We start from the raw sequence: 22,873 nt of genomic DNA, 5'->3' as shown, positions 1-22,873 counted from the left end.
TGCGTGAGATACAGACAGCTTTCTTCAGTCTCAAGAAGACTGCAGTCTGCCACAGCCGCAGTAAGCAGCTGATGAGGGAATTCTGTTGCTAGGACACCAAGTTCTATTGAATGAATGATGTGAAATAAGTTCACGATTGACTGGCTACTTCCTGAAAACAGATGTACTGTAGATGGAGTTTCATAAACCAAACTGCATGTGCAATGCTGATCTAAGGTTAACCATATAGTTAATCTTGGATAGGACAGGCTTAATATGAGATTAGTATTTGCAGTATTTTTTAAACCCAATTCAGGATTGCATTCTTAAAATTGGAACTAGTAATATAATCCACAGGCATTCTCAAACTCAGTAACATAATTGAATTACATTCAGTTCATTTGTGACTACATCACATGCAAAATCTATTGGAAAATCCCAAATATCCACAATTTGAATTGTGTTGCTGTCATCATCTGCAGCCATTTTCAGCAATTTTTTTCAGCAACTGCAAAGTTAAAGTCTACAATCTCACAATCTAAATGCCTTTTTTCCCTGCAAACATGCTTCCAAAAAAGCATGTTATAATCTGTTTGTAACAGTAGATTATAACATGCGAAGGTACAGTACATAAAATAATGATTACCTCTTTGTAATCAGTGCTCCGTCTAGTGTGATTTGTTGTTCCCCAACTCTGTATATTGAAACAGATCATTCTCCCTTTCTTTCCCTTAGGAGTACACCATTGATGTGTTCTTCCGTCAGAGCTGGAGGGACGAGCGGCTGAAGTTTGACGGGCCCATGCAGGTCCTTCCCCTCAACAACCTCCTGGCCAGTAAGATCTGGACTCCTGATACCTTTTTCCACAACGGAAAGAAATCTGTGGCCCACAACATGACAACTCCTAACAAGCTGTTGCGACTAGTTGACAACGGCACTCTTCTCTACACGATGAGGTGAACCACTGTTGCACTTACCCAACAATCCACACATTTGCTGGTTGCCATGATACCATTTCACCCGCTGCTACATGTTCTGCTAGTCGTCAGGAGAGAAAATCCACAGTAGGTGTCACCTGGGGTTGAGAATCAAATAGACCAATAAGGTGACCTGTACACAGATGTCCCTTGATAAATGAATTGGGGAATGGAGTTGTAGAGAGTCGATGCAGCAGCTACCTGGAGCAATGTGTCCGACTGTCAGAGAAGTGACTGGGATCCAATCTGGCCCAGCCACACAAACAGACGGGTAACTAGACTCAGTGAATAACACTCACTTGATCAAAGGATTGTCACTATGCGTATTCAATACCTTAAATACATTGTATATAGCATCAGGTACTACCAAGAGATACACATAATAACAATAATAATAATAATAACTTTATTTGTATAGCACTTTTCTAAAAACAGTGTTTACAAAGTGCTTTACAAAAAATAAAACGCAAAAGCTGCAACAATAGAAAATAGGCATAAAAGGTAACACATGAGGTAGACAGGTATAACCAAAAACACACAAACACACAGAGACACAACCAAAAACAGATCGAACTTTACATAAAAGTGTGTGCCGAATTTTTTTTATAAAGGAAGGAATAAAAGGTAATACAAGAGATAAACAGGTACAACTAAAAATAAACAAACAAACAGAGATACAATTAAAAACAGATGGAACTTTAAATAAAAGGGTGTGCCAAAACACAAGAAAGCAATAAAATGGAGATACAGGTACAAGTAGGCTACGCTACCGTTCAAGAGTACGGAACCACCAAGAACTCTCCATTCCCCCGAAAGAGACCGATACCCCAATCCACCAGGGCAGCACCGAACCGATCAGAAATACAGCCGAGACACTGACAATGCCACAAACCAATACCTCCACTCCAAACGACTGCTCCACTGCTGGATTTTCAAAACTCTGGGTAACAGCCATAATCTAGGAAGTCCATATATGCTGTGCAAAAAAATTTGTTGAGATTGAATCAATTTTGCGGGAGAAATAGCGAAAATAGGATTTGCATATAACTCATAATGGCAAAAAAAAACTATTGTGGCAGAAATGAAAAAGCGTGATCTGAGGGGGGGGAAATTGATTCTAGACCTTATGGTTCAGGAGTTATCAGCCAAAATGTAATCCCCCATCTGGCCGATCAGTGTAATCTTTGTTGTAGTGGGGGGGATTTGAAACCTATCCATCGAATTTGGTTGCTCTACGAGTTACAGTCTCTGATGCACAGATCGTTTTAGGGCAGGGAAAGAAGAAGAAGAAGAATCCTAACAAAAACAATAGGGATTGAGCTCTATGGGTTTTTTACACCCCCAAAAATAGAGTAACAGTAAAGTAAAACAATGCAAAAATGTACTGGTTTCAACCCATCTAATGTTTCAGTCAAAGCAACCTTCCCTCCACCTTTGCGTCAGCCTTGTGACTTGTAAACATGATGCTTATGATGCTCATCCAGAAGGTCAGTGCTGATTTTTAAGGTTGCTCATGTGAATTTAATTGCTTGTGCTTTACTTGAAACGGTGAAAGAATTTAATTCTTAAATATGTGAGGTCCCTCATGAGTTCATTTGATGTGGTGGCATTTCTGCCAAGGCTAGAAATAACATTTGATCTCCAATGGAGTATTGCAAGTCTACCCAGTTTGAAGCCACATTTCTGTTCTCTGTTCGGAGCTACCAAAAAAACATGAATTTCTGTACTAACCATTATATGTGTTTCTATTGTACTGGGGTTTATTCAGATGCTGTAGTTTATTCATGATGAATCAGTTTAATTATACAAAAATTCTTTTAGACTCTTGCCAGCTATTTCAACTGGAAAATGTAAGAAATATCATGAGAAATGATATTGTTAATACATATTATAAAATGCCTGAATCTGAACTTTTTTAATCAGCAATGGCAATCATTTTGTATCTATCTTACCTTCATAATGGAGCCTTAACTCTTCAATTATATGGGCCTGATTGTTCGAATTTAGATTTTGTTGTATTGATGCAGGTATTGGATTAACACTGTCACAATGACACGGAAAACATTTGAATTGTTTGAGCAAACATATATTTATTAGACTTTTGAAAATCCATCTATATGCAATCCTTATAGCAAGTTCATATTGGGTCATGTTAATGCATCACAATAGTACTTGGCCTTGATTGGCACGCCTCTCTAAGCAACTGCTTAAATCCATCTAATCAGCTTGTTTGCAGCATTTATATTGACAAATGCTCTGGAAAGCCTCCATTCTGCAGGCTTGCTTCATTTGAATTGAAGGAGCTGGTATTGTCTGCCAATAATGGTCCAGTGCTGTTCTGCGTGAGAGAATTTCTCACTCACATTCATTTCATATAACCTAAATTTAAGCCAAGCTATGTGTGGTTGAAATAAAGCATGAAACACGTTGTTGTTTCCCTGTGGAAGAGAATACTTTATAACAAATTTATGTAAAATTTAGAGTATCCCCTTCAAAGGCAGTGATATTTCTCTTTGGTTGAACATTTTTGTAATACACAACTTGCAGTGAAATACCTGTATTGGAGTTCATGGATGATCAGCCACCAAAAACAAATATAACTGTGTATCCATTTGTTGCAACAAATGGTTTAGGGTTATGAAAGTGTTTTGAACAATCTCAAGGTCCAATGGACCAGTAGTGAACCATTTAATGAATATTGTTGGATGTTGAATATACGTTATATTCAATATACTGTATAGGGAATAGAGTATACATAATGGATGTACTGTATAATCTCTCGTCTATAGTATGCCTTGTACTGTCCCTTTATACTTCATGTGAGGTTCTGTCATCGTTGCACCATGTGTGCACCTTCAGCTTCCTTTACTGTGGTCTGTGATCAAAGTAATTCTATTTCTGATCTGTATAATTTCATGCCTTTGTTTTGTTTCTGTCAGAATGTCAGTACAACTTAGTAATGAGATGAATTTAGTCTACCAGGTTTAAGTAGGATATGTGTGATGCATTGCTCTCATTTGATTTATGTTGTATTCAGTTAATTTGTGTAGTTACTGAGCCAATTATCAGTGATGAGGCTGTGCCAGAGACAAGAGGGCAGTAAGACAAGGACACTGTGTTGTTACAAGTGCAACACACGGTGCAAATTAGAAACAATAACTTAATTTATAACAATCTATTGTAGCTTTATTAATAGAGTGTGGCTGCATCAAGATTCACATGTGGGTCATTCTGCAACAGGAATCTCCTGGACTAGAAATGTCACCCTCTGGTCCCGTATGACTGAGACAGTGACGAAATGTCAGATTCTACACATTAGCTTGCTTCGTTTATCATAGTTTTCATGCAGTATATAGGTTTACATATTACATGTGCAGTCTGTACACACCACAACTACAAACAATACCTACGTGTAATAACTTTCTGAGTGCTCAAGCTACATTTTGCTTTCGAAATGAGGATTTCTAACAAACAGCTCTCAAATTTACATGCACAGATAATTCTGTTCTTAACTGGTTTTAGGTTGTTGCATGTACTGTAAACATAATTAAGTTCAAATAACCTTATACTCCAGTTATGAGAAACTATACGTAGGTTTTATAAGTTGACATTTTGTTTGAATTCAGCAAAAGTAATCCCCATGTTGGGTGAACAAGAAAGAGCAAGGTAACATGTCAGAATTTCTGCAATGCTGATAGTGCCATTGCTCTGCTATTTGCTTTCAAAGTAAATTTTATGGCTCAGACATCTGACCGAGCAGGAGGGCTTTGCTCTGAGTTGTCAATCACCTGCACACTCACCGCCGCTGGCTGACTGTGTAGGAGAGGGAGGGGAGCGGGGGGCTGAGTGCGTTCATCTTCCTGTTTTCCTTCAAATTTGCCTAAGATGCCTGGCTTACTCTGATATTAAACGTTTTACTGTGACATGTAAACATCTTACTCCTTTCATTTTTGGTTTATGCTGTCTGCACAAACTCAGACTTGCATAGGGTTATGGGTATATTTTGATGTCAACAAAAAACATGGCAGCGAGCAATCTTCCCTACAAGCTAAAGGCCAGGCAGTAACTGCATAAGACCAAGACAGAGTGAAACTGAGAATATCTTCATCTTCATTACCTCCAGGAACATTTACAATACAGTATTAAATAATTACAATGAGAAAAAGAAAAATTATGTAGTTTGAATAATTTGCGGGTTATTTAATAGCGAACATTAAGAAAAAATAAATGAAAAAAGAAAGATCTAAATAGTAACATGAACAATATGGAACAATATGGAAATCAATAAAAACAAAATTAATAAATACCTGCTTGCTGCCAGTTCCTCCCTAACCACTAAATCTTCCCTCTCCTCTCGCAACAGCTCCCCTCACCCTCCCATGTGTCCCGATGCGAACGCCTCCTACCTAGCCTGTCTTGCCCCACCAAGATCCATCCTCAACCCTCCATACCACTCATAAATCCTTGATCTCCCATAGCCTTCCCATATCTATTCCCATAGGATGCTGTACTACCCCTCCCCCAGCCCTTTCTCTCTCCCCTCTCAGCCCATAATAAACATCTCTTGATCTCTTGTCATGATCAAACACCCCAAGGGGAATGCTGTTTGCCTTTGTAGGGCAGCAATATTTGCTATTACCGTATGGAATATCATGTCTTTCCCCTGTAATCAATCTCAAATGGGGAGGGGGTAGCTGACAGCTGCACCTTTTATTTAGTTTTTATTTTATTCATTTTTTTTTTTTGCTTGTGAACTGCTCTGTCTATGGGCGGGACACCAGAGATGGACAGGAATATAGGGGACAATAGGGATGCTCCATGGTATTGTAGGATATCAAAGGTTTATGAGAAAACTATCATAGGTTTAGTTTTCTCATGTGACAGGTTGCATTAAAAACGGCAACCACAACCATATTGCAGCCTGACACTGTTTTCTCTCTCTCTCTCTCTCTCTCTCTCTCTCTCTCTCTCTCTCTCTCTCTCTCTCTCTCTCTCTCTCTCTCTCTCTCTCTCTCTCTCTCTCAGGTTGACCATCCATGCTGAGTGCCCCATGCACCTGGAGGATTTCCCAATGGATGCGCACGCCTGTCCTCTGAAGTTTGGAAGTTGTAAGTCAGTCCAGATGGTCACAACAAAAGACAGCCTAACATAAAGTCAGGCTGAGAGTGACGGTAGTTCTCCGCAGGTGCTGGGTGCCTTTCCTGTCCTGGAATAACTTCAGAGGGCTAATCAAACTGTAGTCGCCACTAAAGTGATGATACTGAGCGGTAACTGTCGTGCCACAAAGCTTTCCTTTCTTGAAACACTGTTCCCGCATGACAAAGTTCCCATCAGCATGGCAAGAGCCAACCAACGGCTTGAAGTCTGTGACAGTGGGAGTACGCACATAAAGATGAGCCAGTCCATAGAAAATAAACAACACATTTAATTAGCTATATTCTGTGCTCAGACAATGTGTGCAATTATTCACCATTGTTTAAAGGCAACTCTCCTGTCCTGATGGAGACCAGCTGGGTCGAAACGTTGATGTAATAAGAAAATACTGGGAGCGTTACTGCAGTGTGCAGCTTGTCTTTTCTTCAAACTCTGTAAAAAAAACAACATTTATTATAAATACTAAAAGCAGGTGTAAAATTCAAACGAAGCCAGAGTGCAGAAGTATACACAACCTTGTTTCATTTTGGGCTAAATGTGTGTTCAACCCTCATTTATTTCATTTCAAATGTTACTCAGTATATCTCAATGGGACTTTAGAGTGTCTACCTCCTAGAAGACAAAAGAAAATGATCACTCTTCCACTGCTATATTTAAGAGGCACAGGATGCACAGCTCAGTTTCACTTTTGAGCTTTTGTTTTGCTACAATACATTTTGATCATCTGCTGTAAAGCATGGATAGATAGAATAGTTATACATTGGGGTAAAATGGGAAAAATATGCCTCATATTTTGACTTCACATCCACATGTTTCCCCCCCTGTTGTTTTACCTTCTCTCTATTGCACAGATGCTTATACCAATAATGAGGTAATCTATCTGTGGACCCAGGGAGACGAGAGGTCTGTAGCTGTGGCGGAAGACGGCTCCAGACTAAACCAGTATGACTTACTGGGACATGTTATTGGCAAAGAAACCATCAGTTCCAGCACAGGTACACCACACACTGTCCTGCCTCAGCCCAGGTGGCGTTAGGCTGCTATCAAGGTGCTAATAGTGAAACAAAATCAGAATCAAAGTTTCGTGAGATGAATTTTAAGTCTTTTCAGTTTCTGTTTTGCATAAAAGTTTTGGTAAATTAATTTATCCTCCTTCCTCTCTGTTGGCATGTACTTGCACTCATTTTTTGCCTTTTTATAAAGTAATTGATCTGCACTGTTTGCAAGCTTCTGTCATCGGTTGGTTTCAGCTTTGCATTATTGGGGTCCAGAAAGAAAATGATGACTGTTTTCATTTTTAGGAAAACTATTCAGCAGATTTACAAAGATAATATGAGGAGGTTTACCGGAGGTGAAACTCTATTTTCATTCTGTTTTGGGCTGTAGTCCAGAGTCAACTTTAATAAGCACAGAATTAAAGGAAAGTCTGCCAGCCTGTACTTTTGATTAGACATTCATTTGATCTTAAATTCTCCTTGCCAAAACTGTTGCAGAGGCCCTTTATCTGTCACACACAATCAAATCACTTCTTCATTTCCCCACTGGGGGACTTAAAGCTTATGGTAGCACTTTAACATAAAAGGATGAAATAACAAGGTAAGGGCTGGGAAATGACACAGACTAGTGACAACAAGGTAATTCACAGTAACGATCTGGTAATATCTAGCAGGGCTTTACCACCTCAGAGAAGGTAGCATGTTGTTTCATTACAGTTATCAGTAGTTGCCTCATCATTTCCATGAAATGGTTAAAACTCTGCAGCAGCCAAATAATCTATTTTTTATGAGTTGTTGGTGAAATAAGTTGAAAAAAAAGAAAGATCTGTGCTGTTACTGACAGTCGGCAAGTAATTTTCAATGAAAATCTCTCAAGCAAATAACATTTTTCGATGTCAATTACTAGCTCTAGGTTACAGTGCAAGGAGACTGTAGAAAGAGCTAAAGTATCCAAGTACTACAAAGCTGTAGATAATAGCTTTCTTCAATGGGGCAGTTGGCAATTACTGAAAGAGCGCTTAGCTTACAACGGAGCAACACTGGCTCCCCAGTCCTGTGAGATTTAACCTCTTCTGGGAGGCTGTTTGCTTGGCTCTCAGGAGGGGAGCAGTCACAGAGATCTGCCTGACTTAAGGTGCGTTTAGAGACCAAAACCACGTCCAAGCATTGTTGGATGGTACTTTCCAGGTTTGCCCAGGTGATAAGATGTATGGCATCGGCTGTTGGAATGAGTGTACTGGTGTGAATCCACAGAGGACACTTTTCTCGAGCTCATCGGTATTGTTTTGCTGTTTGGAGATAGTGCATGAATTCCTTTAGCCAAGTGGACTGCAGAAGAATAACAGAACCTGCATCCAGCAGTTTGGGGGATTATTATTTTGCTGGTAGTGTCAACATGATTCCAGTCACAACACTGGTTCAGCTCCTGGATCTCAGACATTCGCATTCCTACTAAGACTTTAAACCCGATGGACTACGATTTCAGCCAGTTGAGTGGAAGGTTTTGAGCCAATTCAACCGTAGTTGGAGTCAGTCCAGAGAATCGTCTCAGGGAATGAAAGGCTGTTTCTCTCCTATCCGTGCAACACAGATTCCAAACATGGCATTGACAGCTGGTGCTTAGGGGAACGCAGAATCTGTCCATTGGCTGCAATGAGTGGAAAAATATGACTTGAAGGAAGGGTTGAATATCAAGGGTTAGAATGATGCAGACAGAGATTGTTTGCACATCTCCAGAAAATTAATCATCAGATCTGGACCCCAATTACACATCCAATTAAGATCCCTGCTCTCCAAAAGCATACTTTGCCATACCTGTGAATACCTACTATATATCCTTTATCACGACATATTAGCAGATAAGACTTGCACATTACAGCTGTTAGTCTAATAAATCTGTGTTATTACCCAGTTCTTGCCCTGTTCTTTTAGGACTATTTCTCAAGTGCTACCAAATCAAATTATTTTACCAGCTGTAGGAAAAATAGGTTGAACTGCAGATTACAAGTGTGTATTTTAAGACACAAAATCTATCTAATTGGCACTGCCTAATCTCTAGTTATCTGGAAGCCTGTTAGTGCTGGTATGTTATTGCTCAGTCCAAAATTATCCGCACAAGAATCAATATGAAGGCTAATGGATTTATTGTGCAGAGAGATGTGCAGAGATTTTGGAGATGAGCGCCCTTGGGCATGAGTGTTTTGTACAGCCTTCTTTTTTTCGCAGACAGTACCTTGTTTTGATACACATTAGCACTTACTGTCACCCATTTCCATTATGTGAGGAATAGAGGAGGTGCTCCTTGCAGTGACCTTTTAATTCCCTTGACAGAAAGAACAATTGGATCACCAAATCTGTGCAAAAGTCTTTCAAGTTAGCAATATCGTCTGCCATTTCAATCCTTCCAACCCTTTAATTTCCTCTCTTTCCTTACTTGCCTGAATTAATCATAGGTCAAGTTGAATTGAAGTGAAATGGAGGGAAGGGAAGTGGATTTTTCTTATACAAAGTGCACATCACAGCCTCACACTGGAATTTGGAATTATTTTTAGCACATTTTGTCTTTCTCCAGACAACATTTTCTGTCTTGTCATATGGTATAATAGATCCCCTCAGGAATTGAAGACAATCCCCTGAGCTGCTTTGATGATGTACATGCTCATGTATTAAATCTAATTTTGAATATTTCAGCCTGTGTTGTTCTGAACTGAGCATACCTGTATTAATAATTATGATCCTCTGCATCTCTCTCTCTCCGTCTCTCCCTGTTTTTCTCTTTTAACCCTCAGGAGAATATGTAGTGATGACAACGTATTTCCATTTGAAAAGGAAAATTGGCTATTTTGTGATTCAAACCTACCTTCCGTGCATCATGACTGTCATACTGTCTCAGGTCTCCTTCTGGCTAAACAGAGAATCAGTTCCTGCGCGCACTGTGTTTGGTGAGTGCCATCTCCTGCTTTCTACTTAACGATTCATTCAACCAGTCCAATAATTTAGTGACTGGCAAAAAAAATGGACCTATTAAATTATGAAGTAACAGCAAAACAACTGTGCAGTAATGACAGTGTGCATCACCAGATGCATTCAGCAGACTGGATGTGGAGAGTATAAAAATGTGTCTATGGAAAGTACTAATTCACATAGTGAGGTGTAAAATGGAGCTTGTTGCCCATTCAGGTGCAGTTGGGCCTGGGTGGGTGATGATTTGTTTTAATGTGCTTGAATTGCAACATTGCCGTGTGATTACCTCGTCAATTGCAAAACCACCTAATTAATTAAAGATTAGTGGGAGCAAAGTTGGAAAGAATGAGGTCGGAGAAGGTGCAGTGGCCCACTTTGAGAGGGGAGAGGTGATAGAGGGAGGTGTTGCAGTTACAGCTCTCGAAAGCAATCTTGGACTGCTTTGCAGACTGCAACAGCTAGCCAAGTTTTAAGGGTTATTGCTTCCTGAGCTCTAGGTAATTTTGGCAGGGTGTCTCGTTTTATCTACAACAGACACATCATTTTCAAAACACGGCTAATCCTGCCCAAATCACCACAGGGCCTTAGGAAGGGTCAGATTCCACTTCTCACCGTGATGGGACAAAACAAACCATGACCCACTTTGAGTCGGTGCGTTAAAGACAGAAGTTAGTCGATTTTAAGTTTAGCGGGAAATGACAGAGGAACAGAAACGCCCCAATCAGTCCTCTAAAACAATGTCATGTTAATAATGAAAGCACCAAAACATGAAGCAAGGAAGAGTTCATTCAAGGTTTATACACTACTACCTTCAATTTTCTTAAATACAAACATGTTTATGGCTATTACTTTTTTACTGGCTATTACTATTAATGGCTTAATTATTACTTAATTACCTACATATTTAACATTTTCTCTGTTCTGTCTGATTAGATTACTATACTCTACTATATTCAAACATAAGACTGTCCACATACAGTCATTTCAGTAATTTGCCCTTCTTTCGCTTCTTTAACGGAAATGTACAGTTTTGCTTCATGAAATATGAGTGTGCCATTGCAACCCAGTGCATCCCGCCACCCCACTCCCAACCCACGAGGTGTATTGACATTTTTTTGAATAATTAGTATTTTGAACAGGGAATGAATTGAAGCATACATTCTACATTACAAGTAGAAAAGCAAAGCAAAGGATTATTTTCAACAAGATGGTCAGGAAGCAAAAGCTGTAGTGTGCTGGCCTTTTCTAATGCATTTTAAATAACTAACTACAGCTTGTTCAATCATGCCTCCCCCTCCTACACACACACACACACACACACACACACACATTCACACACACCGGCGTGAACCCTTTTCATTGTATCCTCTGAGCTCATCGCAATCATTTCAGTGGCGCAAGGATTCCCCATTTTCAGAGTACAATTCCTTTCATATGAGGAAAGAAGCCTCAATCAATGTCATTATCTCAGTGGTATGATTGAAACATTTACTGTGAAGGATGCTGCTCCCAGAGGCATTGACATCTTACATTATTTGTTCTCATTGCCATATTGTTGGGCTGAAATAAGGATCTTTTCACTGAATTCTCCACTTTTGTGTGCTGCCATAACAGTCATTGCGGACTAAAAGTTTGCTAGATACAACCAGTTCTGAGTTGTTCAGGATTTAACAGCTGTGCAGCATTTTTAAAATTGATATTTAGTTAAACATTTGTTCCCTGGTAGGTTGCCCGGTTGTGTTTGGCAGGCATGACCTAATATGTTTTTGATGGATAATCAGGTTTGCAATTTTCTCATTTACCCAAGCGAAATGCCTGATTTATATTTATATGAATATCCTCATTGACATTACAAGTAGCTCTCCATTTCGTGTCTTAAAACTGTCCGATGGAAACCTTTATGCAACCTTTTTACTGTTAACATTTTGCGAATAGGGACTACCTTCCCTCTGGAATGATGAAAGGAGAAATATCTCAACATATATAACATAGCATACTATTAAGATGCTAACATGCAGTCAAGTTGGGCAATATCCAGTATCTGTATAATAAAGCGATCTCTATCCTTTATGAATGTGAATAGTGATCTATCAATCTTATGAGTCACAAATTCTGATTTCTCACCCAGGGATCACCGAAATGAGTTGACCTCCCTGCTCTGCAGCACAATATTAATTTTCAGAGCCTATTTTATTTTTCAACCAATGAGATGGGTGGGAACAGGTGAAGTGATTGCTTTTATCTGCTTGGATGGGCACCCATTCTCTGCTCCCCATCTCATTCCCAGCAACACTGAACATAAAGGCCAGGATGTACAATGATCTATGACAGTTTTCAAGTCTATACGGCAATGAATGAATTTCCAGATCTGTGATTTTTTTTTTCACTATCTGTGTTTGAGATTTGTACTAAATGAGTACTGCAGTACCATGGTGATTGTGTGTGTGTGTTTCTGTGTTTGTTAAGCATGTCTTCAATAGAGACTCTCTATGCTGATCTTTTCAGGAGTCACCACTGTCCTAACCATGACCACACTGAGCATCAGTGCTAGAAACTCCCTACCTAAGGTGGCCTATGCCACTGCCATGGACTGGTTCATGGCAGTGTGCTATGCCTTTGTCTTCTCTGCCTTGATTGAGTTTGCCACAGTCAACTACTTCACCAAGCGCAGCTGGGCATGGGATGGGAAAAAAGAGGGCATGGAAATAAGGGTGAGTGAACTTTTATTTGTATAGTGCTTTTCAAAACAAATGTTACAAAGTGCTTTACAGTGTAGAAAAAGCAAGTACAATTGCATGAATGAAATAGATGCATATGCCATACCAGAACAGTAGTAGTTAGAGTGTATTGCAGCACAACAGCACAACAATGCATCGGCATACCTCTTACATCTTGTTTTACTCTTTGTGCATTTGCTGGTGTTGCAGAAGTTACTAATCACAAACACGTCGCCATCCTCATTAATCTGCAGAATAGTTTGCCTCAAACGAGTCTGTCTCCTTGGTTCTTCTCCCTAGTTTTGAAAGTTTTTTTTTTTTTTTTGCTTATTCATTTCTAGATTAATTGCTCTCTATCTTTTCCCTTGATAACCTCGTGAAAAATGAGTATGCTCAAAGTTGATGGCTTAGAAATGCGGTATGGCAAGCTGAGAAAGCCCTCGTTTTACATTGGTGTAGCGATGGGGACAAATTGCACTTTGGAAACACTGATAGAAAGTTCCCTCCTTAAAACAGCCCTGAGTACTCTATAAAGACTATAAAGAGACCCTTTATTTATTCATTAACAGCCAAATGGAACAGGGATGGTGGGGCGGAGCAGCGAGAGCAGAAACAGGGGTAAACTCCCAGAGACAGTGGCCCTGATTTATGACGGCAGCCTGTGCTCCGCTCTTATCTTAAAATGAGTGTAGGCTCGTTCTCTCGCAAAAAGATGGTATTATGGCATCTAGTCTGCAGTCCACTGCATGTTATAGATGCACAGAATGACAAAGTGAGTGTGAATTACTTATTAAAACCTATTTGACTTTTTTTTTGTTTTAATTATATCATATATAATGATGAATTATAACTTACAGAAATTGAATTTGTGAATAGTCTGGGCTAATGCTGCCATCATTTTTCTTCAGTCACTTTGTTTTGTTTATGAAGATAGAGTATGGTAAATTAACTTCTTGTTGCATCAGTATAAGAAAGTAGAAGTGCAGACGGCTACTGAGCTTTGTTGACGTGCATGACTCTATTTAAGGATTGGATTTCTACTTCCAGCGTGTTTTTAATTGGAGGGAGCTGCCAAATGTTGGGTGTGGGGGTCCAAACAACGTGCTGCTCACTTTTGATCCTGCACTCATACTGAAGCTAGGAGGAAGTTTCATAAATAAAGCCTGACAAGTTTCTTATGATAATCTCAACGCTTAAATTTGCTATGATGTCTATGATGTTTTATAACTGATGGTTACTATGTCCATCAAATAAACAGGCTTTGATATAGATCAGAGGCATGAGGGAGTATTGAGGTAGGTGCCGAGATGTAGGGAGGAAAATAATGCACTTGGTACTGTGATGAATGTATGAATATACTCATTTTTTCTTGAATTAATTTAGATATAGTATACATTTAAAATAAGCCCATTCATTCCGTTATTGAAATGAACAAATGCATTATTTTCCCATTTTCATGTAGACCCTAAATGAAACAAATGTTGCTAGCCTTACTCTGGTTTCTACTGGCCAAGCTGAAAAGTCTACCACAAAATGTTTTTTTTTCCTGTCAGCAAATATAGATTAATATTTAATGGTTTGCCCAAAAGCTTTTTGAGATCAGTTGCCTATAATAAGTGCAAGTGCATTCGGTGGTGGAGGGAAACCAATGAAAATGTTGAAAATATGTTAAAGGATAACTTGAAATTGGTTCATATTTTCATTACTTTAAATAAAGCTTCATTTTACACAATTCCAGTTAAAGTAGTTGGTTGGAGGACCTTGTAATATTAGACAGCGTTTATTTCAAAATATTTACTTTGAAACTAAGTACTAAGACATAGGAAAAATAGCAGATATCATAACGTGATAAAAAACACTGGAAAATGATCCACAGTGATGTGAAACAGCGAGGGAATGCAGGAAATTAGCAAAAACTCCAATCACACTGGAATTGTCCTTTAAGTAAAACTACTCTGAAAGGATTCACATCTGCCCTCTATCTTACATTCATTTAAATTGAAAAGCCTGTTTGCACAGGAATCATGAAATTATGCCCTGTTTGCCCTCATCACTCTCATTCATTTGGTGAATGGTGACTAAATGTTGCCAATATTCCACTACAATAACCATATTACTAGCAGATCAAAAAACGGGAATACTTCTCTTAGCCACAGTCGCAGCATAAGGAAGAGCATACTCACCCACTGCCGCAGACAATGCAGTGCCACAAATCTATTTCCCGCTACTAATGTACAAAATGTTTGCAGCAATCAGTACAACTTCTCCAGTCCCTTTATAGCTTGACATTTGGTCCTCTAAATGATTGGCAGAACTGGATATTGCTGCCATGAAACTTTGCAGTCGGCAGGGATAATTCTCAGAATTACATTGCAGAGTGGAGGTTTTTTTTTCCCTTTGATGCCTTGTCTTAATGGCAACAGCCTGTGCTGTGTTCTCGGGGCTGTGCTGAGCATGCAGTTGTCATGATAGATAAAAAGGAATGGGGTCACAGAGGGAGACACGGCACTCCCATTGCCATCCTCACTAGTATAAGCTACTGGAAAGCAAGGGAATAAAACCGCACACGCTTTATCCTTGTTTGACATATTTTACATTAAAAAGTAGCCTATATGAAGGGAGACTAGAAGGATTTTTAGTGTTTTTTTAGGAGAGGCGTCGTAGCACAGTAAGAGAATATGGTGAGAATACGAGTCATACACAGTTATCCGAGGAAGGGCTTCAGCCACCGCTCTTACCGGAACCAAATGATGACTTCATTGGCCCCGGGCGCTGTCTTTTTTAGGCCTGAAATGGTGAGCCATAGCCGAGTCAATGTGAACTCATTTGGTGGTTATGGAGCTTCATTGCTTATCTTCCTCTTTTTTGTCACATACATCCTGTTCGACCAGCGATCTACCAAATTAGTTCTCCCCTAATTAGCGAAATGAGCTGGTGAGGAGTTCGGTTGGAATGAAAGCCTGGATACTCTCAGCCCTCCGAGGCACATGGGCATTATCTGGTGGTCTAATCCACTGAGTGAGGAGCCCTGTCCCATCATGCACTTAAAGTGATGTTGAACATTGGTAGTACCTTGGGTTGTGCAGCTGCCTGGCCATGATATAACCACAAAATCAGCAATTCTCTGTTACTTTTTTTTCTCTCTCCATTCACTGCCATTGTATGGCGAAACAGGTCTGAAAATCACACTTCTAGCACACAAACGAACGCGAACAAAGCAGATTCTGACAAATGGAAATAACATAGTCATGTTGCTGAATTTAATTTAATTTATTTTAAGTGAATCGCTTTCTTTATGGTTATTAAACTTTTTGGTTTGAACAAGTGTAACAGCGAAATCCGGCCAGAGGAAACTTATCCCAATGCAACGAAGAAAATAGTACATTTACCAATCAATAAAAGTGAGACTCATTTTTTATATATTGGCAGAATCTGCTTTGTCAAAGTCCTGTCTCCCGCCTTTTTTTCACCTATTTACAATTATTGGTAATTTTACTATTTCTTGTTCCATTGGTATAGGTTTCCTCAAGTTCAACATCACCTTAATGCTTTCTCTGAATGACGCAACTAGGATTAACAATTGCAATACAGTCATGTGAAATGATGTCACATGAGACAATGACTAATGATCCCTAAACTGTGATTTCATAGCACACTGTTTCAATGTCGTCATCAGAGGCAGGATTTAACCAATTCAGTGCAGTAAACTTGCAGTAAATACAAGTTAAACATTCTCTATCTGGTGGAAAACAGATACCTTTTTGTCAGTGGCATGCTGTTTTAGGAAGTGAAAGTCTTTGAGAGGGACAAAGAGGGAACAAAGGAGATAACATACAGGAACAAGTGAGAGGGAGCAGCATTTACCTTGATTTGGGATTTTAAAGCATATTTAATTAATGCGGGCCGACAGGTAGCCTGTAACACACTCTGCCCTCCGTGTTGAGACCAAGCTCAAGCCACCGCTACAGCGATCCGTATTCCCAGAAATGTTGTAGTTCAGTGCCGCTACACACACACACACTCACACACACACACACATTCAGAAACGGGGACATTCTGCCTCGATAAACAGTGTCCACATGCTCATACACACACATGCTCACATACTTAAGGCTATAAAATATGCCAACACCTCATCTCCAGTCTTAGACAGAGACAGACTGTCACAAGGTTTAGTTACACACACACACACACACACATGCACACACTGAGCTCAAAAAAGCAAGACATTGCACAGCACATTTAGCCCCAAGATACTTAATCACACTAATAAAGAAATTTTGATGTAACCATTTCCAGAAGTTACAAAGACAAGGTCAATAGATGCATTGTATTCAGGAGTATTTGTGCCTGCAGCTCGCCGAATGACTTTGAACAGTGCGTAAGAATATTTGGCTTGGAGTAAATTGTGTTGCGTCACATTAAGGTCATAAAGACATAAACACAGCCCGATGCTATTTGCAGTTTCCCTAATAATCAGGCCATAAATTGCCGCCGATGACGACCGCCGAGCCAAATAGCTTATTGACAGGAATGAGCTTCGTGGGGCTTGTATGTCGGGTTGGTGGGCAAAGAACATTCCTAATGCCAGGGATTAACGAGTTTAGGTGGCTGTGATTAGAGTCGTAAGACACGTTTTAATAGTCGGCCAATATTCCTGCTGATCTAAGCCGTCGCTGTGATAGAGGCGGCGTTGTTAGATCCGGAGGAATCGATATCGTACGAAAGCATCTAGCCATCCGGGGAGCATCACTGCCAGGATACTCTCTCCCTGCGCTGATATTGGCATGAGATAGACCCTTCAGACAGAGGCTCACAGTTTCTCTGTTTGATACAATCAACTTTCTGTAAGCTCTGTTAGCTCTCTGCCAGACCCTCCCTGGTTTCTGCAGAGCAGCACTTTGTGTGCGAGTGAGTCCAAGCGCAGTCGACTTCCTATTGTCCTGCTCTGTGACTCACTTGTTTTAGGGTGAAATTAATGCATTTTCCTCCTCCATCCAGCCCGCTTACCAGGTTAGATCGCTCCATTGTCCTTGACGCAGTAGTCTGTAGCTTCGGGTTGGTGGGAGATTTATAACACCGGTGTTATGACCTACTACACTGCTAATACTGACTTTTTCCGCTGCGTATCACACTTTAAAAGCGCTTTTCCCGTATGTTTTAGCACAATAGCAACACACCGGTTTTATCTCAACCACAAAACATTCTTGTAAATTCCTTGTCATATGTGAAAAACTCCATTCACGAATGTATGTATAATGAGTCTTGAGGATATAGACATAACAAAACAGTTGGCGATGAGCTGTGTGCGGAAAGAGACCCACCATGCAGCATTTTGGAGCGAAGGAGGGGCGGGGGGGGGGGGGGGGGGGCGTTGAGTTGAGGGAAGAGAGGAGATTAGTTATGCTAATTAAAAAGATGGAGCGAGAGGAAAGGAAAGGAAATTAAATGAGGCTGAAAAAGTAGAGCAGAATTACAGAAATTCTCAAAACAGTAGTGAACGTTGAAAGTGAAACATGACGTAGGCTGCTTTTATGTTGCTGCAGATCTTACGGTGACCACTGTGGGTGTGAATGTTGTGCAGAAGAAAACTCCCCCAGTATAGCCTCATACACTGCATGCCACCGCTCTCAATATGAAAGACAGTACAGATGATTTCCCTCCAGTAGTAAGAGGAAGCCAGTTTCCCCTAGCCAGTTTTATCTGTTTCCTCTCTTGCCTATAGACGCCCCGGCTGCTCTCACTGACACAGACACTGTGATTTTTGCTCTGTTTCTAATCCCGCTCTCTCTGCTACTGCTGCCAGTCTGCAGCATCAGACGGCAGCTGAGCCTGACCCTGCAACGATGCAAAATAGGATTGTTCCCATTTCCACGCTCTTAATTTTTCCCAGCCTGATCATTTTGTCATGAATTCTGTCATGGCCTTTTGTCACAGCTAAAGAAATATCTGAATTTAAAGAAAGATGTGATTATGATTAATGATATGATTATGTGATTCAGATTTGGTATGATGCAGATTTGGAGTGCTAACAGTTGAAAGTGCAGTACAACAGTAACATGTTGTGCTGTACTTCCAGGTAGATGATAATGAATGGAGTTGGGTCATTTGATATAATTGGTAAAACTTTTTTCTTTTCTACTTTTCTTTTCAGGAACCCTTTCAGAGTAACATTGCCAGGATTAAAGATATGGTTAGGCTTTGTTTTGTTCTCTAAGTGTGTCGTGTCTTGTGGTGTTGCTTCTATTTCCTCTTTATGAGTCCAAATGGAAGTATTGTTGAGTTTGGTGCTTCTGTCCTGACGCCCTTTACTGCTTCCTTCCTTTTCAGAGAAGAGAATCGGCCTCTTTGTCCAAAAAGGCAAACAACACTTTCAACATTGTTGGAACTACCTACGCCATCAATGTAGCTAAAGATCAAGGTTTAACGACCATTTCCAAGAGTGCCACCGCAGCGTCCGCTAAACATCACTATCTCCAAAAAATGGAAGACCCTTACATGGAGGCCAAAAAGTCCTACAACCGTGTCAGCAAAGTGGACAAGATATCACGTATCATTTTCCCAGTTCTTTTCTTCATCTTCAACCTAGTCTACTGGGCCACATATGTCAACAGAAAGCCCGCTATTATGAAGTCAAACAACCAAAACTGAATTTGACCAAGTAAATACGCTAGGTTTGATGGTTTGGTTTGGCGGTTAGACAGGTTTGCAAGAGGCCAAGTCCATTACATCCTATTGTGTGTGTATGTATGTGTGTGTGTGTGTGCGCGTGTGCGTGTTTTGTGTGTCTGTTTTTTCTTAAAAGTTTGATATTTTGCACGTCTGTATAGGTGGAAGGCAAATTTTAGCATAGATTCACATATAGTAGCGGACCTTGGAAAGAGGAAATCTTCACATCAAAATGTGTTTGTGTAGCATTTATTTTCCCCCTCCACACTGAACCCTTAGCTCTGGCCCTCTTCCCTGTCGTGACGAATCAAACATCGCTTTGCTGTATCTTGATCGCTTGCTGTTTTGTAGAATAGTCCAATGTATTTTCACTATATTTTGGACATGCTTGCGCTTCTCTTAGAACTGAGTTAGGGCGAGCATGTGTAGTGTGAAGTTTTCATTATAGCTCATTACAGATGATAAGGTCTAGACACATCCATTGAGTAAAAACCACACACACATGCATGTAGGCACGCACACAGTGACACACAGCGGTGCATCAGAAAATGCCAGCAGAGCCATTCGTAGGTTGCCTATTGCTATATTGCGCTCTCTTAGCTAGGGGCGGCCTGTATAGCTCCATAGGAACATCATTAATAATTGTCAGTGTCTGGCCTTCAGCTTGTGCTGAATCTCAACAGACCCGATGCAATATCATCTGGAATTGCTTTTGTGTCCCATGGGCCTGCCTATACATTTTCTAGTCCAGTGACTCTTATTGTTTTAACAGGCTGAGTATGTTCAACGACAGAGAAGCAATGTGCCTTTGTGAATACCCACATCATAAGGAAAAAAGGTTTTGACACACACACACACTCACACATGCATTTACAACACACGTACACACAAAGGTCTGTGTGTACATTACATGCAAACACATACTGGTGTCCGCAAGGTCCGTACGGTATGTGGCTATGTCTACTTCTGCCACCCCCCCACCCACGGCCCATGGCATGGTCACTGAGTGTAAAATTGCCCATTAGTGTGGAAGGTTAACAGACCTCTGCCTGTGAAACAATGAAGTAAAGAGATTAAAGGATCCACCATAGTCTCTAAAAATTCTCATGTGCATTTACATGTTTCGGCTCGCGGTGCTGCGTCTCCGTGAGCTGAGCGGTCATAAGAAACTGACGCCATTACCTCAGACTGAAGTCTAATTTTGATTCCACAGTTTATTAAGTTTTCCATTGGACTGAGAATGACATCTGATATGTTTTATACATAAATTCATACCAGATACGCTTTGCTTCTTTCCTTAAGTATTTTTTATGAAAGTTTTTCAACCCTGGTGCCTGCCCACGATTTCCTTTATTACATTGCTGTTTCTGTATTAGAAACTGTTATGGGTTAGATTATGATTTCTCTGCATTTCTCCCTTGTCACAGCCACGATTTTGATTCAGTTGTACTTTTGCTCTTTTTTAAATTGGTTGTGTAAAGTATATTGGTGTTGATTTATGTAAATTTTATTGTCTACATATGCTGTATTGTTTTTGTTGTTGTGTTTTTGTGTTTTGTAGTAGACAACAAAACTCAATATGTCACTGACATATTTTTAAACACATTTTGGAGACCCAGCTGGAGACACACATCACTGGAAAATGCTGTCAGATCATTAAAAGTTTTTAATTTCCACGTTTCCTCCAAAGGTAACAGAATAAACCTCATTTCCGTTGTTGTAATTACCTTGGAGGGCAAATTTATAGATTATTTTATTATTGTTACAAAGTTGCTAATCAGACGTTGAGATTGTTTCCAGCTGTCTCCAATTTTTGTTTACTTTTTGCAAAGTGACGTGTGCATTTCCGTTATGTGTTGAGTTTTGGTATATATTTATACAGATGTGTGATTGTAAAGTTTTTTTTGTTTTTGTTTTGGGTTTTTTTGCCAGATGCACTCTTTGGATAATTTGCATTCATTTGATTCTAGAGTTTATGAAGACCAATGTACTTTTCAGACCCCAACATATACAGTATTTGATCTCTCAAGCATCTCTTCAGACAGTCTCTTCAGCGGTAAGCACCCTTCATTAGGAGAATGAATGCAATTGTTTTGTGGCTTCTCTAAAGGTGTTAAACACAAACCATGTACAATGTATCAAACATAGGTTAATGCATGACAATCTGTACATGTGTATGTCTGCAACCTCCAATAATGATGTTTGTCACATTGAAATAGGGCTTAGTATCAATGTTTCTGTAGTTTATTCCAGTTACTCATTAAGTACCTGATCATAACTTGAGCAAGGTCTGCATAAACTCACTTAAGCTCTAGTTGTTTGTGGATATCGATGTGAAGTTAACACAATATGGCTGACACAAAGTTCTGGAAGTGTTTTTACCCTTCATTTTGTAGCACACAGGTTTTACCAGAGGTTTGGTTCAGTGTGGAAACACACATTGAACTGGCTCTACATCCAGATGGTCAAAGGACTTGTAACTCAATTTCAAAAATTAGATTAAGATAACAGTTTGTGTCGGTTTGTACCAGCCTAGGAGATGCATGACTTCCACAAACTATAGTACTTGTTTTACACTTTGTTCTGGTCGTGGAGTAATCGATGTAAAGACAATTCCCCGCTTCAGAAAACCCATTCAGGTCACATTCCAAACTTGTAATTGCAGGTTAAAACCTCAGGCTTTTCCGGTAAACCCTAATTTCTTCCTCATTGTTCCAATCATTGCAGAATTAAGGCTTATAATTCTGTTTTGTAGCTCGTTATCCTTCAAAACCTGAAACATTCAGAACTAATGGCCATTAGCGTAGATACTGAATTGCTGTCTTATTCAGTGGAAGACAGTAAATTAGACGAATGACAATTTATCAATTAAATGTGTTAGGTGGGGAAAATGCTTGACAAACTGCACTCTTGCATCGATTTTGAATTCATTATTTGACGTTTTAATCAATCAGACCTTCATCGGTAATGAAATGAAGCACACATCAGGAAGAAATTTTTAATCATTTCATCCAATCAAAAAATGGGTCAACGGTCATCATCCAATGTGCATGTGTAACATAGAGATCAGATAAATTCACAACATTGAAAACAGATACATATTCATTCTAGGACACACTCAAGAGAAAGATAATGCACATTATATATGAATACTAACTAGATAGACATTATAAACATAACAAAAATCAGATTTGGTTTGTGAGAAACTCATCAGATTGTTACATTACATTCAGATTAAATTCATCATTAAAGCCACTTGGTGCCAATGCTTGCAAGGCGAATATAGGGAATGTTTCCATTTTGAATAGCAATTTTTCAAAATTTCCACATTTTATTGGTAATTTTACTTTCTCAGCAGCATGGATGAGTAAGTTTGAAATGTCATGGTGAGTAAAATGCAGCGCTAAACTCCCTGTCA

The 22,873-nt window shown here is 39.7% G+C and overlaps 1 protein-coding gene across 1 annotated transcript in view; it reads left to right on the top strand.

Moving 5' to 3' along the window:
* The window catches only part of gabra3 (gamma-aminobutyric acid type A receptor subunit alpha3), a 48,192-nt gene extending 28,755 nt beyond the window's left edge, over window positions 1–19,437 (top strand). The window contains exons 6-12 of the mRNA XM_071528167.1: window positions 715–935; window positions 5,982–6,064; window positions 6,962–7,105; window positions 9,895–10,047; window positions 12,575–12,780; window positions 18,941–18,979; window positions 19,117–19,437. Coding sequence (XP_071384268.1) covers window positions 715–935; window positions 5,982–6,064; window positions 6,962–7,105; window positions 9,895–10,047; window positions 12,575–12,780; window positions 18,941–18,979; window positions 19,117–19,437 — 1,167 coding nt within the window. The remainder of the gene's footprint in view (window positions 1–714; window positions 936–5,981; window positions 6,065–6,961; window positions 7,106–9,894; window positions 10,048–12,574; window positions 12,781–18,940; window positions 18,980–19,116) is intronic.
* The last annotated feature ends 3,436 nt before the right edge of the window (window positions 19,438–22,873 follow it).

Source organism: Centroberyx affinis, unplaced genomic scaffold, assembly GCF_046629955.1.
Source record: "Centroberyx affinis isolate AG114_WGS23_722 - 3 ecotype Tasmania unplaced genomic scaffold, CSIRO-AGI_Caff_v1 ptg001629l_1, whole genome shotgun sequence".
NCBI classification, from domain to species: Eukaryota; Metazoa; Chordata; class Actinopteri; order Beryciformes; family Berycidae; genus Centroberyx; species Centroberyx affinis.
Note: the sequence above shows the minus strand (reverse complement) of the source record. Positions and strands in the feature narration are given on the sequence as shown.